At 45.3% G+C, this 14,528-nt stretch overlaps 1 protein-coding gene across 2 annotated transcripts in view; it reads right to left on the bottom strand.

Annotated features, from left to right (window-relative positions):
• Positions 1-14,528, bottom strand: part of LOC109927265 (uncharacterized protein C3orf20-like) — a 75,614-nt gene that overhangs the window by 33,145 nt on the left and 27,941 nt on the right. For both annotated transcript variants that reach the window (XM_048610502.1, XM_048610503.1), the window contains 2 exons: positions 10,944-11,036; positions 2,096-2,402 (listed from right to left, as the gene is read on the bottom strand). In XM_048610502.1, the coding sequence (XP_048466459.1) occupies positions 2,096-2,402; positions 10,944-11,036 (400 nt within the window). The remainder of the gene's footprint in view (positions 1-2,095; positions 2,403-10,943; positions 11,037-14,528) is intronic.

The following is a 14,528-nucleotide window of genomic DNA, read 5'->3' as shown; positions in this document are numbered from 1 at the left end:
AAGAGATATTTCCCTCCCCACTCCTATCTGCCTTTCATAGGGACCACTCTCTCTGCGACTCCCTCATCTGCTCCACACTCCCCACTAGCCCCACCACCCCTGGCACCTTTCCCTACAACCGCAGGAAGTGCTACACCTGCCCCTACACCACCCCCCTCACTTCCATTCAAGGTACAAAACAAACCTTCCACATTAGACAGGGTTCACCTGTACATCCATCAACTTGCTCAACTGTATCCGCTGCTCCCGATGTGGCCTCCTGTACATCAGTGAGTCCAAGCGTAGACTCGGAGACCGTTTTGTAGAACATCTGTGCTCTGTATGCAACAAAAGACAACGCCTTCCGATCACGAATCATTTTCAACTCCCCCTCCCACTCCCTGGGTGACATGTCCATGACACCACTGCAAACTGGAGGAGCAACACCTCATATTCCGCCTTGGGAGCCTACAGCCCGATGGCCTGAACATGGAATTCACCGGTTTTAAAAGCTCCCCACCCCCTGGCCTCATCCCATGACCAACCCTCCCTCTCATTCCCGCCTCCTTGACCTGACACAACCTGTCCATCTTCTCTCCCGCCTATCCGCCCCACCTACCTCACTGACCAATCCCCACCACTCTCTACCTGCACTCACCTATCACCATCCCATCTACCTTCCCCAGCACACCCCCTCCTCCCTCTATTTATTTCCCAGCTCCCGTCCCCCTTCCCATTTCTGAAGAAGGGTCCCAACCCGAAACATCAACTTTCCTGCTCCCCTGATGCTGCCTGGCCTGCTATGTTCCTCCAGCTCCACACTGTGTTGTCTCTGGTTATCTTCCTTCTCCATTTCAATATATTTGACCTTCCCAAGGCCAGAGGTGAGAGAAGATGATTGACTGACTTGCAAAAATAAAATCATAACCACATTCATGGGAGGCCAACAAGATCATTATTGTGGTTCCAGAAGGAAATTTAAGGGACTGTTAGATGAATTAATTAGGCAGAAAGGAATAGAAAGTTTATCGTTAAGACTGGGGGAAACCTCATGTGAAACAGAAACTCTAATTTAGATTGGTTGGGATTTTTCTGGGCTCTAACTCTTGCCTGCGTTTTAACAGATAGTTGCCCACGTTTTGTAAGCTTGATATGCTGTCTCGGCCGGAGAAAGTTGCATATCATATAGGAGTGGGACAGGCCACCTGAAGCCTCCTATAATTTCACCCTTCACAGAGAAACTGTCACGCCCCTACTCCTGTTCAATGTCCCAACACCATGATGAGTGACGGAAACCCCTTTGTAGCTCGGTGTGCAGCGTTAGAATTTCCTGGGTCATGTGGCCTACCTGGGAGCTGAGGCAAACATCAATCTCCACCCGCTGAGCACGGTGGGCAGCAAGGGAGCGTATCAAATGCTGGTGGGGTCCCTCCTGACTGTGTGGGTGCACCAATCATTGTTACATGACTCGTATACCATTGGGTGGCGTGCACGGGAAGAAGCTGAGAGATTCTGTCTAAGATGACACAAGAAGAGGATGGTGGTGTAGGGACAATGGTTGCTTTCATCTCTTTGACCATTGGAGGCCAAAGTAAAAGTCTAAGCCGCAAGAGGAATGCAGACCCATCCTCTGCTGCTGTGATATCAGCTCCGAACCCCTCCTTCACTGACTGGGGCACAGTCAGAGAACTCTCAAAAAGGTGGCACCTTTAAGCTTGGCCAGGGATGTTGCCCCTGGGTAAATGATGCACACATTGGTGCAGGGACGATAAACAATCAGCCCTATGCAGCTAGTTTTGGACAAAATGGGTCGCACATATCTACAACACAAAGTTGAACCTACAAAACAGGAGAATGTATAGGTCACTCAGTTCCTCAAGGCTGCCTCGCCATTGGGAATAAGAGTTGGGATATCATGTTGTGGCTGTACAGGACCTTGGTTAGGCCACTTCTGGAATACTGCATTCAATTCTGGTACTGTCGGCAACAGGGGAGTAGAGAGGGCGGGCAAAACCACCCCCTGGGGGGAGGGGAATAGCAGGGGGCTGTACCTTTAACTGGGGGGAGAGGGCTATGCCATTACCCAGGTTGGGAGGGGGTTGCCGTGGGACTGTACCTCCACACAGGGCTGGTTTCGGTTTCGGTTGTTCTCCTCATACAAATACTGGATCATCTGCTCGTAGGGCGCAGACTTGAGCTGTTGCAATGAGACAACGCAGACAATGATGAGCTGCTCGCTCCCTGCTGTCGATTTCTTGATGAAGGTGTCAAACTCCAGGTCGGTGATGTTGGGAACCTTGGTGGTGCTGCAATGACAACGTTTCTTGACTGTGCCCATCATCGCAGCTCGCAATACGACCGGACACGGACTGGGTGACAGCAACCACTCCTTTTCCTCCTTAGGAACCTGAGGAAACCGAAGCCTAAAGGAAGCGGTAGTGATCAGGACCATGGGCAGAATGTCACTGAGCTCTCTAATATATACCCACACGATATCAGCACTTACAGAGATGGAGACAAAACTAAAGATGTGATTTTATCACATTAGACCATCGACATCTTTCTATCTATATCTATTTGCCCCTTTCATTTGAACCCACTCCAATCACATCTACCCTTCTCAACAATTCCACACCGCTCAGTTTGTCTGTACCGCAGACAAGCTCCCATCCTTCAGTGTGAACATAAACTGTGAGGACTTTCTAATTGTTCCACTGTGGGAGGCTTTCACAAGGCAGCAGAATGGGTGACAATGCTTGGAACTGTGTGTGTGTGGGGAGGGGGGTTGTCAATGATGCATGGAGATATTTTAGGGCTGTCAATAATATAGCAATGCCAGGGTACAGTAATGCAGAGGAACAGTGTCAGGGCACTAATGCATGGCATTGTCAAAGGGGTGGATGAGTGACCAGCACAGTCTAATTATGGAGCAACGGTCATGATTAGAATCAGTATCAGCTTCTGACCGCATTACATTCTTGGTGAGAATGACTGTCCTTGGTGTCAAGACCTTAGTCGACTGAGTGTGACATCAAGAAGTCTGAGCAAAACTAGAGTTGATGGGTATCAAGGGAAAACTCTCTGCTGGTTGGAGACATACCTAGCACATAGGAAGGTGGTTGTGGTCATTGCAGGTCAGTCATATCAGCTCCAGGACACCTCTGCAGGAGTTCCTCATGGTAGTGTCCGGGGCCCAACCATCTTCAGCTGCTTCATCAATGACCTTCCCTCCATCATAAGGTCAGAAGTGGAGGTGTTTGAGGATGGTTGCACAATGTTCAGCACCACTCACAACTTCTCAGACACCATGTTCAAATACAACAAGATCTGGACCATATCCAGGCTTGGACTGATAAATGGCAAGTAACAATTGCACCATACAAATGCCAACCTATGACATCTATGACCAACTCCAATGAGAGAAAATCTAACCTCCATCCCATGACATTCAATGGTGTGACTGTCACCGAATGCCCCATTATCCACATCCTGAGGGTTACCATTGACATGAAACATCAACTGAACTCACCACATTAACACAGTGGCTACAAGAACAGGTCAGAAGCTAGGAATAATGCAGCGAGTAATTCACCTCCTGACATCCCAAAGCCTGTCCACCATCTACAAGACACAATTCAAGAGTGTGATAGAATACTCCCCACTTGCCAGGATGAGTGCAGCTCCAACAACACTCAAGAAACTTGACACCATCCACCACAAAGCAGCCCGCTTGATTGGCCCCACATCCACAAGCATCCACTACCTCCACCACCAACGCTCAGTAGCAGCAGTGTGTACTATCTACAAGATACACTGCAGAAATTTACCAAAGATCCTCAAACACCACCTTCCAAACCCAAAACCACTTCCACACGTGGGAACATCACCCCCTGCAAGTTCCCCTCCAAGCCACTCACCATCCTGACTTGGAAGTATATATCAGTTCCTTCACTGTCACTGGGTCAAGATCCTAGAATTCCCTCCCTAAGGACATTGTGGGTCAACCCACAGCACTCAAGGGTAACTAGGAACAGGCAATAAACACTGACCATGAGTGAATAAAAACAAATTGGGTGGATTTACATTTCGACTTGGTCGGATTTGATAAAGGAGCCATGCTGTATTTCCTGCTGAATATACAGCTGCCGATTAGGATATCAGGCAGGCACATCGCTGACTGCAGATATTACATCACTTGTTCAATTGTGTATCAATGTCTCTGAAGTTGGGAAGAGTCAGAAAACTGTTGACTCTGTCAAACTGTCAAAACAAGAGAATCCTGAGATGAATGCGGGTAGGAGGCCATGGTGTCCAAGGCAAGTTAGCAAATTGGTTCCAAAATTGTCTTGCAAATAAGTGGCAAAGGATGAAGATGGAGCATTGTTTTGTGATTGGAAGCCTGTGGCCAGTGGTGTACCACAGGGATTGGTGCTGGGACCACTGCCTGATACGTTGGCGACTTGGATGCCAATATAGAAGGTATGCGAATGTAAAATGCAGAAGTAAGTTTGCACATGACACAAAAATTTGTGGTGCTGTTGATAGTGAGGAGGATGGTCTCAGGTTAGTCTGATATTGATCAGCTGGTAAATTAGACAGAGCAATGACAGGTGGAATTTAATCCTGGTAAGTGTGAGGTAATGCATTTTGGTAGATGTAATAAGGGAAGGGTATATACAATGAATGGCAGGTCCCTAGGGAGTACTGAGAAACAAAGGGACCTTAGCGTACATATCCATAGATCACTGAGGTATCAACATAGGTAGACAAGGTGGTGAAGAAGGCAAATGGGATGCTTGCCTTCATTAGCCAGGGTGTAGAATATAGGAGAAAGGAAGTCTTATTAAACATTGATTAGACCACAGATGGAATACTGTATGCAGCTCTGGTGACCTCACGATCAGAAGGATGTGATTGCACTGGAGAAGGTGAAGAGGAGATTCACCAGGATGTTGCCTGTAATGAAAAGTCTCAGTTATGAGGACAGACTCAATAGACTGGGTTTGTTTTCCCTGGAGCAGAGAAGGCTGAGGGGTATCTGATTGAGGTATACAAAATTATGAGAGGCATAGTCAGAGTAGATTGTGAGAAGCTCTTTCCCATGGCAGATCTGTCTAAGACCTGAGGGCATTGTTTTAAGGTGGGGAGTAAGTGATTTAGAGGAGATCTGAGAAAAAATTCATCCAGAGGGTGATAGAAATATGGAACATGCTGCCTGAGAAGGTGGTGGAGGCAGGTATTTAAGAAGCATCTGGACGAATCCTTTAAATGCCAAGGCATACTAGGCTATGGACCAAGTGCAGGTAAACAGGATTAGTGCAGTTTGTTGTTCAGCATAGACATGGTGGGCCGAAGGGCCTGTTTCTATTACACCATGTGACTAAGACACTTGAGGACCTGCTTCCTTATCGCAGTCATCCTATACAGTACCGGATCTGAAAGCGCACTGACCTTCCACAGAAACAATATGTAGCACTTCTGGCCATCCACAAACCCAATTCGCTCTCTAAAACATTTCACCAGGCTCATCAAATATCATCTACTTCCTAAGATGTCCACCTCATGGGGCTCAATATTCTCAGAGTCAATCCTTTCAGGAATGTAGTTATGACCTGGGCTTCTCTCTAAATGAATTGGGAACCATGTTTCTATCTTTGTATCCACAGAGTCCAGCTCATAGATCTTCTTGCAGCATCTTCCCCATTCCCACTACCCTTGGTTTAGTAATTGACTTGGTCCTTAAAATTTCTCATCTCAGATACCAGCCTACATTCCAGGATAGATTCGACACACAATCAAACTGTAGAGTCATTTTAGAGTGCAAGACTAATATTGTTATCACATCAGCTGAAAGGGGTCATTGTTGTATTGTTGTCTTGTGTACCTACCTAGCTAGGGGAGGCTGAATGCCAACTCTGAGAGTTCCTCCCCACCTACCCATTGATCCCTGAAACCTAGCACTGCAAATCAAGCCGCCATCTCCAGGTCTGTTCCCAACCTCCTCTCCTCTGGAGGTCCTCCCTCAGCACCTTCCCACCTCACCTTCTCCCACCCTCAAGAACCCACTTCCACCTCTTTCCCAAGATCCACAAACAGGACTGCCCTGGTTGGCCCATCATTTCAGCCTGATTCGGCCCGAATGAATTTATTTCTCTCCTCATCTGTCCCCATCTACATCTGTCCCTTTTCTGTGCACTCCATCATTGAAGAAGTTTCCAATTCCCTGGCCTAACCATCTCCTCTTCACCGTAGGTGTTCAATTCCTCTTTATCTCCAACCCCTCATGCCCAGGGTAGTCAGAGGAACTCTCAGCTTCTTCCTTGAGTGGAGACTCAACCAGTTTCCATTGATCACTATCCTCACTCAACAACAGTGTGTCCAGATTACTAATGGTTAAATCCAGAATAAAGAGGTCTACGCACTGGTCCTGAAGACTTGAGCTTTTCCTCATTTTATGGTCATTATTCCTCTTAACCCTACTCTGCTTTATCATTTGAATTTCTAATTCCTGCCAGGTGCATTGCAAATAACATTCTCTTCCAAGCTCTTTCACTCTAATGAAGCCTGTAATGAGATTTGGGTTATCTACAAAAAGGGGCTGGACAATTTCCAATGGCGATGCCTTGGTAATTCACTCAGAGTCAGGGGAGGAGACAAGTGAAAAAAAAACCCATTATCCTCACAACACCCATGCCTGCCACGTTGCACACATGTTCATGCATCCTCTGCAGGGCTGGACATTGCTTTCACATGGCAAATAATCAGCTTCCAAAACAAATGCTCTTGTCACACAATTACAGAAATGTTATGATCCACAAGGAGGTCATTCAGCCTAAAATGGCACATAAAATAATCATCCTTTTGAATGCCTCAACTGAATCTGCCTCCTCCACACTTCCAGACAGTGTATTCCAGACCCTAACTATATGCTGAGTGAGAAAAGATTTTCCTCATATCAGATTTGCCTCATTTGCAAATCCCTTCAAATCCATTCCCTTTCATTCTTGGTTCTTTTATGAGCGGGAACAATTTCTCCCTGTCTACTCTCTCCATTTAGCATTTGACTTTGAAAACATTTATCAAATCTCTTTGTAACCTCCTTCTCTCCAAGGAAACTGAAATAAGAAACTTCACATTTCACTTATCAAGTGACCTTAAATATTGTGAGTTGCCATAGTGGGGTATGAATCTATGTCCCCAGAACATTAACGTAAGCCTCTGGATTAGTAGGCCACTAACAATGTCACAACACCACCTTCCCCAGACAACAACTTTAAACAATGCAATGGACCTCAAGGGGGACAGAGAAAATGTTTTAGCGACACTTTGAAAGTCTCATTGAAAAGGGGACAAATCGATACTGGGGCATGGGAGGTATTTGTTGCATGTGGCGGTCCTTTGTCTAACAAATCATGACACAGCCAAACACTGATAGTATAGACTCTGTGGTGGGAAAGTGATAAGAAAGCAATGAGAGACAGAGAGAGAGCACAATTTTTCTGATTGTCAGAAAAACCCATCTGGTTCACTGTTGTCCTTTAGGGAAGGAAATTGTCATCCTTACCAGGTCTACATGTGACTCCAGACCCACAGCAATGTGGTTGACTCTTAATTGCTCTCTGGGGTATTAGGGATGGGCAATAAATGTTGGTCTAGACAGTGACGCTCTCATCCCATGAATGAATTTAAAAAAAGACAGAAGTCACATGACACCAGGCTATAGTCAACAGGTTTATTTGAAATCACAAGCTGTTGGAGTATGGCTCCTTTATCAGGTGAAGGAGCAACACTCCAAAGGTTTGTGATTTCAAATAAACCTGTTGAACTATAACCTGGTGTCAAGTGACTTCTGACTTTGTCCACCACAGTCCAACACCAGCACCTCCACATCATTAAAAAAGTGCCCTGGCTCTGAGAGCCACCCAACCTCTGGGAAATTCTCGCACTCTCTGCCCAAAGACCAGTGGCTTCAGGATTGAATCCTCGCTAAGGCCATCCTGATTTTGAGGTATAAGAGCTCAGAGCAGGAGTAGGCCATTCAGCCCCTCGAGGCTGCTCCACCATTGAAAACGATCACGGCTGATCTCATCTCGGCCTCCGCTCCTCTTTCCTGCCCACTCTCCACAACCTATCAACCCATTATTCATCAAAAATCTGTCGACCTCCTTGTTAAATTGACTCAATGTCCCAGGATCCATCGCTCTCTGGGGTACTGAGTTCCACAGATTCATGACCCTTTTGAGAGAAGTAATTTCTGCTCACCTCTGTTTTAAATTGGTTTCCCCTTCTCCTAAGACTCTGACCTCTCATTCTGACAGCAACAATTCCAGCCTGCTGCCTCATTCTCCTGTGGTCCATACAAGTCTCCTGGTTACTCTAACTTCAAACCAGACCAAGGGCCAATCAACGTATTCCACTGCCAGGTTCCTCCTGAGCCACCTCAATTGGAAAGCCCTAGGTAATATTTCCAAGCATTTAAACCCTTGCTACTTGTCCCAGTCAAATTGCTGCCACGATGGAATATGAAGTACAATGGCCTGGGGTTGAAACAGCCTTTTAATGGTCCAAATGGCCTCCTTGAGATTCAAGCCTTTTAACTAAACCTCCGGCTTTAACAATACAGAAGTGGAACCCTCAAATCTGTTGGTTATTGTCTCTCTCCATTTGCCAATTTCCTCTTCATCGCCACTTTACTGGGGGAGAAAGTGTATCAATCCACAGACATTCACTGGAATATTGCCAGGGTTGTGGTTTGTGATGAGAAGGATGTTGTGAGGGATTGTATCCAAGAGCAGGGATATAATGCTGGAACTACAAAAGCCGCTGGTTAGGCCACAGTGCATTTCTAGTCACCACATTACAGGAGGACATAATTGCTACAGAGGGGATTCACAAGAATGTTACCAGGACTTGAAAATTGCAGCCAAAAGGAAATTTTGGATAGGTTGGGGTTGTTTTCCTTAGAACAGAGAAGGTCGAGGAGTGTTTTAAATGAGGTGTACCAAACACTGAGGGACTCAGATGGAGTGGACAGGGAAGAGCTGTTTCCCTGTGTTGAGAATTCAATGATCGGGGGCCACAGATTTAAGGCAGAAGGATTTAAGGGGACACGGGGAAAGACATTTTCACTCAGAGAGTGGTGAGTGTCTGGAATTGACTGCCACTTTGGTGGTTGGGGTGGAAAACCTCAATTCATTTAACAGGAGCCTGTCTCTGAGGCATTAGAACCTGCAAGGTTACAGACCGGGGTGGGTGGGAAAGTGGATTTAGAATGGGTGGCTAGATTATTCAGCTAAAGCAGATATAGTGGACTTGATGACCTCTGTCAATGCTGTAAATATTCAATGGTCAATGGATCCCAAGGGATGAAAAATTAAGGCTACATCCCACATCTCATGAATAAACTTAAAATTTCTAAAGTGCAAATAAGAGGCCAAGAACAGGGAACAGAATGGAGACTACAAATGTTTCACGTTCCTGATGTCTAGCAAGGCACAAGGACTGAAGCTGCCTTGATATTTAGGAAACGTTGTCCTGCAGAGATCAATGAGACTCTTGGAACAGGGCCTCCAGCAGTAAGTGGTGACGGTGTGGGAGTGCACCGAGCAGGGGAGCTTGAGCCATTGAGTGGACTCATAGGATTACAGAATGTTATGGTGCAGAAGAGGCCATTTAGCCCATCGTGCCTGCACCTACTGTCTGAACATTTTGAGTCAGTGCCAATCTTTTGCCTTGTCTCCGTAAATCTGACCGCTGATTATTTAAATAGATTGTCCCTGCCTTCAGCATTCTTCCAGGCAGAAACAGGCCTCAGAGAGTGAGAGAGAAAGTGAAAGAGCGAAATGATTTCCTCAATCAGATGTGAACTATAGGCTTACTTTGATGTAAACACTTTGTTTTCTTGGGTTGGCATTATTTTCCTGTCATGATTGTAAAGATCTAGTGCCAGTGGAATTAAGAATTCCGGCTTCATGAATGTCAGGCTAACCATGTGCTGGAATCCCACTCTAGAGAAAGGACTGTGACTGTCAACATCACCTGTAAATCAATGATGAGGAAGATTCTTTAGAGTTTTATTTGCGACAAGTTGTAGCAAGAGCGTTATTACCGGGAATATTTTCTTTTCCCGCTCCATTAGAGACTTGTGCAACATCCTTTTCTTTATCCAGAATAATACTTGACACCATGCTCCTGAGAATTCAAACAATTGCCTAGCACATTCCAAAAAATGTAGCATACTTTCTCAGAATCCAAAGTTTTATTCTTCAAGGAAGCTGCCCTTCCAATGAGAACCTCCTCCCATCTCAAACCGTCCTCGTACAACCTTTTCCACACAGTCACTTTCTGCCAGTGAGCTGGTGTTTCATTGGAACAAATGGTCAATTCTCAGGACTGACAGACCACACACAGACCATCACTCCTTTGCAAGTCAGTCACAAGAAAGTGAATTATGAGCATTAGTTGACAGCTGGCCCTCTCCAATTTGTACAGAAAAACCCTTCAACTCTGGCCTCAAGGTTAAAACTGACCACAAAAGGATCGTCCCCTGTACTTCTATTCAGTAACACAGCCCTCTGGTCTGCAGAGAAACTGCAGCACTTCCTCTAATCCTAATGGTGGCTTTTTATGTAGGGGCAAAAATCACACGACACCAGGTTATAGTCCAACAAGCTAAGCTACGAAAGCGTGCGTTTTCAAATAAGCCTGTTGGACTATAACCTGGTGTCATGTGATTTTTGACTTTGTCCACCCCTGCCCACATCATGGCATCTCCACATCATAGCTTTTTATGTATACACACAGTCCTTGAGAAACCTGATCTATGGATATGTTGGATCCCAGTGCTTTTGTTCAGTTGCAACCATGTCACTTATAGTTCAAGTAATTTCTCTGCACTGGTGTTTAAAAGTTTACAACATCAAATAATGTACCTCCAGATTGGTATGTGATTAGTCCTCACTTACCCCTGTTGGATATTAGCAGGAGTTGAAGATCCATGTCTGTTAGATGTCATTAAGCCGATATTGCCTTCTCTGCTAATCATTGCAGCCAAATTCCTGGTCAAATGAGAAGTTGGATCATTAATGATCATAAAAAGCGAAGTGTAAGGGATCTGCGTTGTAACAAGTTACCACATTTCCCATTGGAAAATTATTAACTATTTACTTCCCTTGATCAAAGGCATTTTGAAATCAAATTATATTTAATAAACGCAATGAATTTACAAAGGCCTCAAACAGCAAAAGCTTCAGACATCAAAGACGAGTGTGTCAGGCACACAATCCTACAACATAGTTCAAAAATCTTTTTTCAAAATGATACTATTGGGGCCTATTTCTTAGTCTTCCACAAGGTGTGGGCATCACTGGTTGGGCTAGTATTTATTACCCACCCCTATTTGCTCTTGAGAAGGCAGTGGTGACCTTACTTTTGTTGGTCAGTGCATTGAATATAGGAGTTGGGAGGTCATGTTGGGGCTGTACAGGACATTGGTTAGGCCACTTTTGAATTCTGGTTTAAATTCTGGTCTCCCTGCTATAGGAAGAATGGTGTGAAACTTGAAAGGGTTCAGAAAAGATTTACAAGGACATTGCCAGAGTTGGAGGGTCTGAGCTATAGGGAGGGGCTGAATAGGTTGGGGGCTATTTTCTCTGGAGCATCGGAGATGAAGGGTGACCTTATAGAAGTTTATAAAATCATGAGGGTCACGGAGAAGGTGAATAGCTACGGTCTTTTCACCCAGAGTAGGGGAGTCCAAAACTAGAGGGCATAGGTTTAATGTGAGAGGGGAGAGATTTAAAAGGGATTCAAGGGGCAATTTTATGACGCAGAGGGTGGTGCGTGTATGGAATGAGCTACCAGAGGAAGTGGTGGAGGCTGGTACAATTACAACATTTAAAAGGCATCTGGATGGGCATATGAATAGGAAGGGTTTAGAGGGATAGGGGCCAAATACTAGCAAATGGGACTAAATTAATTTAGGATATCTGGTTGGCATGGACAAGTTGGACCCGAAGGGTCTGTTTCCATGCTGTACGGTTCTTTGACTCTATAACCATAGCAATCTGTAGCACAGGGGGTTAATCCTATCTGGTAATTTGTCAATCAGATAGAGTCTACATCATTGCAGGAAGAGATGCAGTGTCACTTGATCATGATTCTCTCTTTTGCAGCTTTGTGTTAGGGTGCAGCCTCAGTAAGACATGTCCAATAGAACGAGTGTTTCACTCCACACAACATTCTGTGTAAGTATTCTTCACACAATATCAAGGCCCGAATTATCTGAGAACTAATCAGTTATTGCTCCTCTCCTACTTTTTTCTGTATTTCTAGCCAGGTCTTCTGAACCTGGCCTCTTTGGAAACTCAGAGTTTAAATCTGAGTTTGTTGGGGGAGACAAAACACTGTATTCTTATTCAGTTCATTCATTAACACACTGTAAAACCTTGGAACATCTTGTCCAGTGCCTGAAAGAATGAGTATGAGTGAGGTATGTGATTGAGGGAGTCAGGTGGCAGTGGGTCAGAGTGACTGACAAGTTGGTGAATGGATAGGTCAGCAGGAATTTGTCTCCTAATGGCACTGTAGAGACTGCAACCATTCAAGAAGGCAGCTTCTCAAGGGCAATTGGGGATGGACGACCAGCGATGCCTACATCCGATGGATAAACTTGAATAGAAGATGGATGAGAGGCCAACTGGGTAGGTTGGCAGGATGGGCTGTCAGGGGCTCGGAGAATAGTTGTGTGGTAAGGGTGATATCGGACAGTTGGCAGGAAGTCGGTGAGTTGTTGGCGGGGAGGAGTCGGGAAAGTCGGGAGACAGTGGTGTGGTGTGATCAGTCAGTTTGAGGGCTAGTTCTGGGAGGAGTTGTGTCAATTGTATAAATACCCAGAGTTAGACATGGTTTCTAACATTCTGTGGGCCCACATATCCCCATAATCCCGCATTTCCCACGGCTCATCCACCTAGCCTGCACATCTTTGGACTGTGGGAAGAAACTGGAGCACCCAGAGGAAACCCATGCAGAAACAGGGAGAATGTGCAAACTCCACACAGTCAGTCACCCAAGGATGGAATCGAACTCAGGTCCTTGATGCTGTGAGGCAGCAGTGCTAATCACTGAGCCACCGTGATGCCCCAGTAAGTAAGTCCAAACTATCTGAAGTCTAACTCAGAGTCAAAGACGTTTTTGCAGGGTCTGGGTACAGGATTTTGACCCAGTGACAGTGAAGAAATGGCAAAATATTTCCAAGTTAGGAGTGGAACTTGCAGATGATGCTGGTGGTCCCATGTATCTGTTGCCCTTGTCCTACTACATGCTGGGGGCTATAGGTTTAGAAGGTCCTTAGTGAGTTACTGTAGTGCATCTTCTAGATGGCATGCACCGCAAACAAGCAGGCTGCTTTGTCCTGGATGGTGTCAAGTTTCTTGAGTGTTGTTAGAGCTGCAATCATCCAGGCAAGTGGAGAGTATTCTATCACACTCCTGACTTGTGCCTTGTAGATGGTGGACAGGCTTTAGGGAGTCAGTAGGTAGGTTATCCACCTAATTCCTAGCCTCTGACTCACTGTGGTTGTGACTGTATTGAAATGGCTGTCTAGTCATTTTGTGGTCAATGGTCATTCCCAAGGTGTTGATAGTAGGGGATACAGTGATGGTAACACCACTGGATGTTAAGGGGCAATGATTAGATTCCCTCTTGTTGGAGATGTTCATTCGTGTGGCTTCAGTATTTCTGTTTGAATGTTTTATTCTAAATCATTAGCTAGGATGAGGTTTAACAATTCATTATCTGGTTTTTATTCTTAAGGACCCTTTGTTTTCTCTCATATTATGAAGTTATTCCCACATTCAAAGCTAAGTTAGCCTTTCGCCTTCATTAATGGAGACATGCTTATATCAAGGATCAAATAACAAAAGTGCCCTCATTCCTGGCTTCCTGCCTTCAGTAGAGGTGAACAATGCCTGTTTTGGAAGGCTGCATTCACACCTCACCTGGCTCAGAGGCCACACACACTGCCAGAGATCAGTAATACTGGACATCAGACCAGGCAGATACACAGTGCTGAGGGAAAACTGCCACCAATGCATGTTGACAAAGTCATCACAGACTTCTCTATCCACCATCCCACATTTAAAACATTTACCCGAACCAATTGTGTCAAAGTTCAAGTGACGAAACGTTGATGGGAAAATCTATTCCTGGCTGGTTATTGCATGTATTTTGGGAAATCACTTTCAAATTACAGATTACTCACCTCTTTACATGAGTCTGCTGTTTCCCCACCCCCTCAAGTGCACCAGACATTATGGCATCTGGCACCAGACAGTGGACAGACCGGATAAAGACAAGTTTGTTCAGTATAAAACCTGTTCGCAGGTTCTCAGGTATGAGAAAATACAAAGACATGAGGAGACTTGAAAAGACAATTCCATGGCAGCAACAGAGATGGAGGACTGCTCTAACGGAAGTACACATAAATCGCACATCTACCTCTCCAACTGTCTTCCCGATAATTTTCAGAATAATTACGGGGCAACTAGTGT

Source organism: Rhincodon typus, chromosome 22 (genome assembly GCF_021869965.1).
Source record: "Rhincodon typus isolate 14 chromosome 22, sRhiTyp1.1, whole genome shotgun sequence".
Lineage (NCBI taxonomy): Eukaryota > Metazoa > Chordata > Chondrichthyes > Orectolobiformes > Rhincodontidae > Rhincodon > Rhincodon typus.
This window is presented reverse-complemented; position numbering and strand designations above follow the sequence as displayed.